The following is a 5394-nucleotide window of genomic DNA, read 5'->3' on the forward strand; positions in this document are numbered from 1 at the left end:
TCATTACAGCGAGACTTACAGAATAGTGCAATGTGGTTTCTTTCCAGTTTTTTCTGGCTAGATATCAGAGAGCGAGGTCATTGATTCATAGTCGTTGGTTGGATTGCGTTTTTTTATTGAGTCACTGACTGAGGTCCGGCGAGAGTGACTGTTTCAATTTTACTCTGACCACTGTATAAGAATGGAGCACAGAAAAATTTGGCGCCAGGCTAATGTGGTAAGTGGACTTGACCCTTATAATCAGACGATTTCTAACGGTTTGCAAACAGCGTTTAGTGTAATGAAAATTTTCCGTGCTCGCTTATTATTCCACAAATAATTCTTCTCAGCGAATTTATCTCCATCCACGTGTTTGCAGTTGCTTACATATTCACGATCAATCGTTATCATAATTACTGGCAATCTCGTCTCCGTTCGATCAAGTCGCGACTTTTCACTGTAGTTGAAAAAAAACACGCGTTGAGCCCGAGAATTTTGTGGCGGATTTTCGAAAAAAGTGCTGACAGTAAACCGTGTTGCGAAATAATGGTTGATAAGGTCAAAGTCGATGCTGCGGTGGTGAGGCGTGTCGAGGCTATGTATACGTATATATATAATGAAAATGTTCCGTCCGAGAAACAGCCGACGACGATAAGTGACCGTCACGCGACACAGCACGTGCTGTTGCCGAGTGGAGCAAGTAACCCGCCCCCATCCGTAAGTGCAGCAGTAGTAAAGTTTCTCGACAAGAGGAGACTCGAGCTTAAGGTCACAAGGTTCGCGATTATATTCGTCGGAGGCAATTTTCCATAAAACACGTATACCGCGCAGTATCTCGTCTGAAGTTCAGGTTATTAGTTGTTCAATAACGTAATTAAAGTTTACCTACGAAGATTGAAAACAAGGTGCGAGATGAGGGATTTGAATAAGCTTCCAAGTCAGCCTCTTAACTTGTTTGCTTCAAATGGAGTTAACAAGAGTTACTCGAGCACTAGCAACATTTCCGTCTCCTCGATTTCTACGGTAAGTTATCTAATTCCCTTATAATCTTCATCAAACTCTACTGTAGGGCGAGGGTGTTACACGGGATAATTTAGGATTGAATTTTATGTTCAAGTTCCGTACCTTGTGAAAAATCGAAGTAAATAATTCCATCCATCACGCACTCGTTTTGAACAATGCACTTTGATCGGTTGTCACATCTTCGAACGCGAATTAACATTACCAATAATGGGTTTTCGATTTATCGGTTTCACGAAAGTTTAACACAGTTAAAAAGTATAACACTGAGATTCATATTTCACAAAGTATTGTAAACAAAAAAAAAAAAATGAAATTACATTGAATAATAACGACAGTCCTGTGACAGTTTCAATGACTAACGTTCAGGCATTCGATGCTTTTTGTGATTCACATCCATATTCCAAGGTTGACAACATTAACCGATTCTGCGAATTTATCATAGCAACATTTATCACAGAGTTGATCTTGAAGACCAACAACGTGAATCGTAGACTTTAAGCGAAGAGAGACGGGTGTAAGTACCGATTAACGGTTTTTTGACTCAGCATGAACCTTTGACCCAATATACGCGCGTTATCAGTAATGAGCGTTGAGTCATTGAGTCAATATGTGCGGTGACAAAAGACTATCGACGTTCCATATTCTATCATAATAGGGAGATATGGCACAGCAGGAGTATTTATGTAAAATCAAGGAACCGAAGAATTACTACCTGAATATTGCTTGGCCTTATCGCAGTAGCTCAATGGTTTTACGCCCGCATATACGTACAACGATTTGATTTTACAGGGAGATGAGTCAGTCTTTGACCCTTACTGCGTCGAGGGAAATCCGCAAAAAATCACCTGCGAAGACGTGACCTCAGCCGCGTTCAAAATCAAGTCGGGGATAATCAACACACCATGTGCGGTATGTAAATATCACTGTATATCGAGCAATCGGAAGTCTTCGATTCGCTTCCAATTGCACAAACATCATTTTTCATGACACTCACCCGAAACCTCCGTCGAACAGAGATCCCGGCTGTCGGACTCCATGGGCATGGAGCTGTACCTGAAGAAGGACTTCCTGCAAACCACGGGAAGCTTCAAGGAGCGAGGCGCTCGCTACGCTTTGCTGATGCTCTCCGACGAGCAGAAACGTAACGGAGTGATATCGGCCTCCCTGGGCAACCATGCCTTGGCACTTTGCTACCATGGGGCAAAACTTGGAATACCGGTGACAGTCGTGATGCCGGCTGTGGCGCCGATCATGAAAATCGCAGCGTGCAAACAGCACGGCGCAACGGTCGTCGTCCAGGGTTCGGACATGGGTGAGGCCAAGCAGAACGCCATGCAGATCGGCAAGGAAAAGGGCCTCGTCTACATCAACGGGTAGGAACAATATTCCCGACTCAGTTTGGCGTCTATGTCCACTGTCACAAGTGTGATATGCGGTCTTTCCCTCCTCCAGCTACGATCATCCGCACATCATGGCCGGTCAAGGAACATTGGGATTGGAGGTCGTGGAGCAGGTTCCAGATATCGATGCCGTTGTCGTTCCCGTCGGAGGAGGAGGTCTCATCGCCGGTGTTGCACTGGCGATAAAAACCCTGCATCCGCATGTGAAAGTTATAGTAAGAATCGGAAGAATCAGAAGCATTAATTCCAACGTATCCTAAAATACTGTATAACAGAGTGGTTCCTTATTTGACATTTTTTTTTTTTTTATAATGAGCCACTCGAAATATATGTGATAAATACTAAAAGAAACTGGTGGAAGAAGGAAAATATTTTGACTTCTAAATATTTTCCTACTTTCTCTGGGTTTTACGGCAAATTTTTCGAGTGACACGTTAAAAAGAGAAAAAAAGTTAAAAAGTAACGAAACTGTATAATTCTTTCTCTCCAAAAGGCCTCTCAGAACCGTTTTTTCACTTTTCACCGATTTTTCCCAGGGCGTCGAGTCCCACAGGTGCGCAAGTTTCACGGCAGCCCGGGCAGCCGGTCGTCCAACTTACACACCAATCGAATCGACTCTAGCCGATGGTCTGGCCGTTCCTATGGTTGGCTACAACGCCTTCGTTACTGCCGATCCGCTGATTGACAAGCTAGTCGTCGTCAAGGAGGAGTGGATCGCCATAGCGATCTTGAAGTTGGTCGAAAATGAGAAGTGCATAGTCGAGGGTGCCGGAGCTACGGGATTGGCCGCCATTCTCGCAGGACAGCTCGACGAACTGAAAGGAAAAAGGTGAGGTGACACCATTTGAGTTCGCAACCAAAGATTCCAACATCTCTCAAGCAGCTCATTAGGAAAGTAACGGCTCAGTTCCTCCAACGAAGAGCTGAACGATGTTCCGATCGCCATCGTTTCAAATGCCACACCAACTTAGTAGTTTCGTAACTCATAAAACAATTTTGTACAATTTTACGAGCTCTTGGAATGTGATTTCTTGTAGTTCGAATGCATAATGTTCCTGACAGTACCTGTAAGACCTTTTTTCCTGGGACTCAGGTTTTCCCGTTTTCTGATACGCGATCCCGCAGGAAGATGGTAGGTATACGGCAAGGAGTAGCGATCCTTGAGAAACAACGAAGCATGGGGGTGGTGGTTCTTCGTCAGTCTTTCCATCCAGAGTTCGCGCGTCATTCCGTCGTCGTTTCCGGGCGTCGTTACGTAACGACCCGAAACGAAGTATAATCGTAAAAGTTAATTAACCGTTAAACGGGCCATCCCTTAGCCCGCACCTCTTCGAGGGCGTTGCCGCCTCACCTACATCGGTTGAAATCTGTTTTAGAGTGGTCCTTCCCCTCTGCGGTGGCAACATAGATACGACGATCCTGGGTAGGTGCCTGGAGCGCGGACTTGCCGCCGAGGGTCGCCTCCTCAAGTTCACAGTGACGGTGTCCGACCGTCCAGGAGGGATCTCCGAGCTCTGCAAGATGGTCGCCGACATCGGGGTGTCCATAAAAGACATCATGCACGAGCGGGCCTGGATCATGTCGGACATATTCAGCGTCGAGGTCAAGGTCGTATGCGAGACCAGGGACGCCCATCACGCCCGACAGCTACAGGAAATGCTCTACAAGAACTACAGGAGGGTTGTTTTTGGCAACAGTTCCGAATTTTCAAACGGTGACGATCAATCCTTCACAGGGTGCTAGATTGTAAACCAGTTATGACGCTACCGCATTAGATTAAATGCGTTCAATCCGCGTTCAAACCGAAATCAAGATTAACCATCGATAGTTTTTGAATCGCCTTAGACTGAAACGACATTGAGGACGTGTATTATCGAAAAATGACTTAGCGTTGCTACTGAATTATTTCTCTCGACGTTGACTCTAGACGATATTTTCAACGCTTACTTTAACTGATCGTGGATAAAAGAAGGCAACTCGTTCAGTTGTGTGAACATTGTAATGTGTAACTTTTATTTATTCCTATTTCTGATCTTGTGGTTATGGGCCAAACGTTTCTGTATATATTATACACCTACCTATAGTTCGCATAGCTGTAACGAAAGATAAAATTGTTAATCAATAATTCTGGGTATTATACATGGGGTATCTGGGTAAAAGTTTTGTTAATAAAGAATGTTTGATTAGTATTGCGGTTTTATACTTAAAAATTGATAGCCTATACTCCCTGAGAATGTGAAAAGGGGGTTTCTTTCTGTGGTAAAAAACCTCGGCAGGGGGTCTGAGTTTAATCCTAGATCCAAGAAAATGGTGGCTAGAGAAAATCTCTCCGATAAAAATCCCCGCAGGATAAAATCACCTATGACAGAAAAAACAAAGAAAAAAAAAATAAAAAAAGAAAAAAAACAGATTAAATTAAATTGACGAGGAAAATATAAATTTTTGCGGTGAGAATTTTTTCAATGGGGGATTTTTTCAGGGGAGATTTTCAAAGAGGATATTGTGGATGGTAAGCAAGAAAATTAATGCTGGCTACCATCCAACCTTGGATCGTTTAATAAGTCGAAGACGATGATCGGGGTCCCCGAGTAAGGCGGGGGAGAATTGGCTGAGTCGTAATAAATGTCATGGCCACTTTTGGTCGGGACATTGAATTAAACGAGTTTCAGCTACCGGTTACATTTCCTGAGGGGCAACCTGCGGAGCGGGGAAACCAGAACCTTGGTGATTTCGGTGACGTCAAGCCTTCTGGGTGCTGCGCAGCCAGCGCTCGTTGCTCCGACTTGGAACAACCCGCACATCCTCTGACACGCTACATTTAACGTCGAACGAACTTCGTATCATAATTGGATGTATTAAATCCTGATGCCCGTGACAAGCTGGGATTAGTGCTTGCTCGATCGTGCCCCGACAACGCTGCCGACAAACTCGTCGCGTATCTCGCCAGCTTAATTCGTCGTTATACCGAAACGCAGCTTGGCGGAACAACTGG

At 44.5% G+C, this 5394-nt stretch overlaps 1 protein-coding gene across 1 annotated transcript; it reads left to right on the top strand.

Annotated features, from left to right (window-relative positions):
• Positions 1–631: 631 nt before the first annotated feature.
• On the top strand, positions 632–4591 carry LOC124214077 (L-threonine ammonia-lyase-like). Its single transcript, XM_046616054.2, has 6 exons — positions 632–1002; positions 1792–1911; positions 2017–2375; positions 2455–2617; positions 2939–3231; positions 3779–4591. Exons 1-6 carry the CDS (start codon positions 892–894, stop codon positions 4143–4145), a joined length of 1413 nt encoding a protein of 470 aa, XP_046472010.1. The 5' UTR covers positions 632–891; the 3' UTR covers positions 4146–4591.
• Positions 4592–5394: the final 803 nt, after the last annotated feature.

The sequence above is a fragment of the Neodiprion pinetum genome, chromosome 3 (genome assembly GCF_021155775.2).
Source record: "Neodiprion pinetum isolate iyNeoPine1 chromosome 3, iyNeoPine1.2, whole genome shotgun sequence".
NCBI lineage: Eukaryota > Metazoa > Arthropoda > Insecta > Hymenoptera > Diprionidae > Neodiprion > Neodiprion pinetum.

Coding starts and splice junctions, on each gene's coding strand:
- LOC124214077 (XM_046616054.2), top strand. CDS start 892: ATGAGGGATTTGAATAAGCTTCCAAGTCAGCCTCTTAACTTGTTTGCT. Junction 1,003..1,791: donor CCGTCTCCTCGATTTCTACG/GTAAGTTATCTA, acceptor TTGATTTTACAG/GGAGATGAGTCAGTCTTTGA. Junction 2,618..2,938: donor ATCCGCATGTGAAAGTTATA/GTAAGAATCGGA, acceptor GATTTTTCCCAG/GGCGTCGAGTCCCACAGGTG.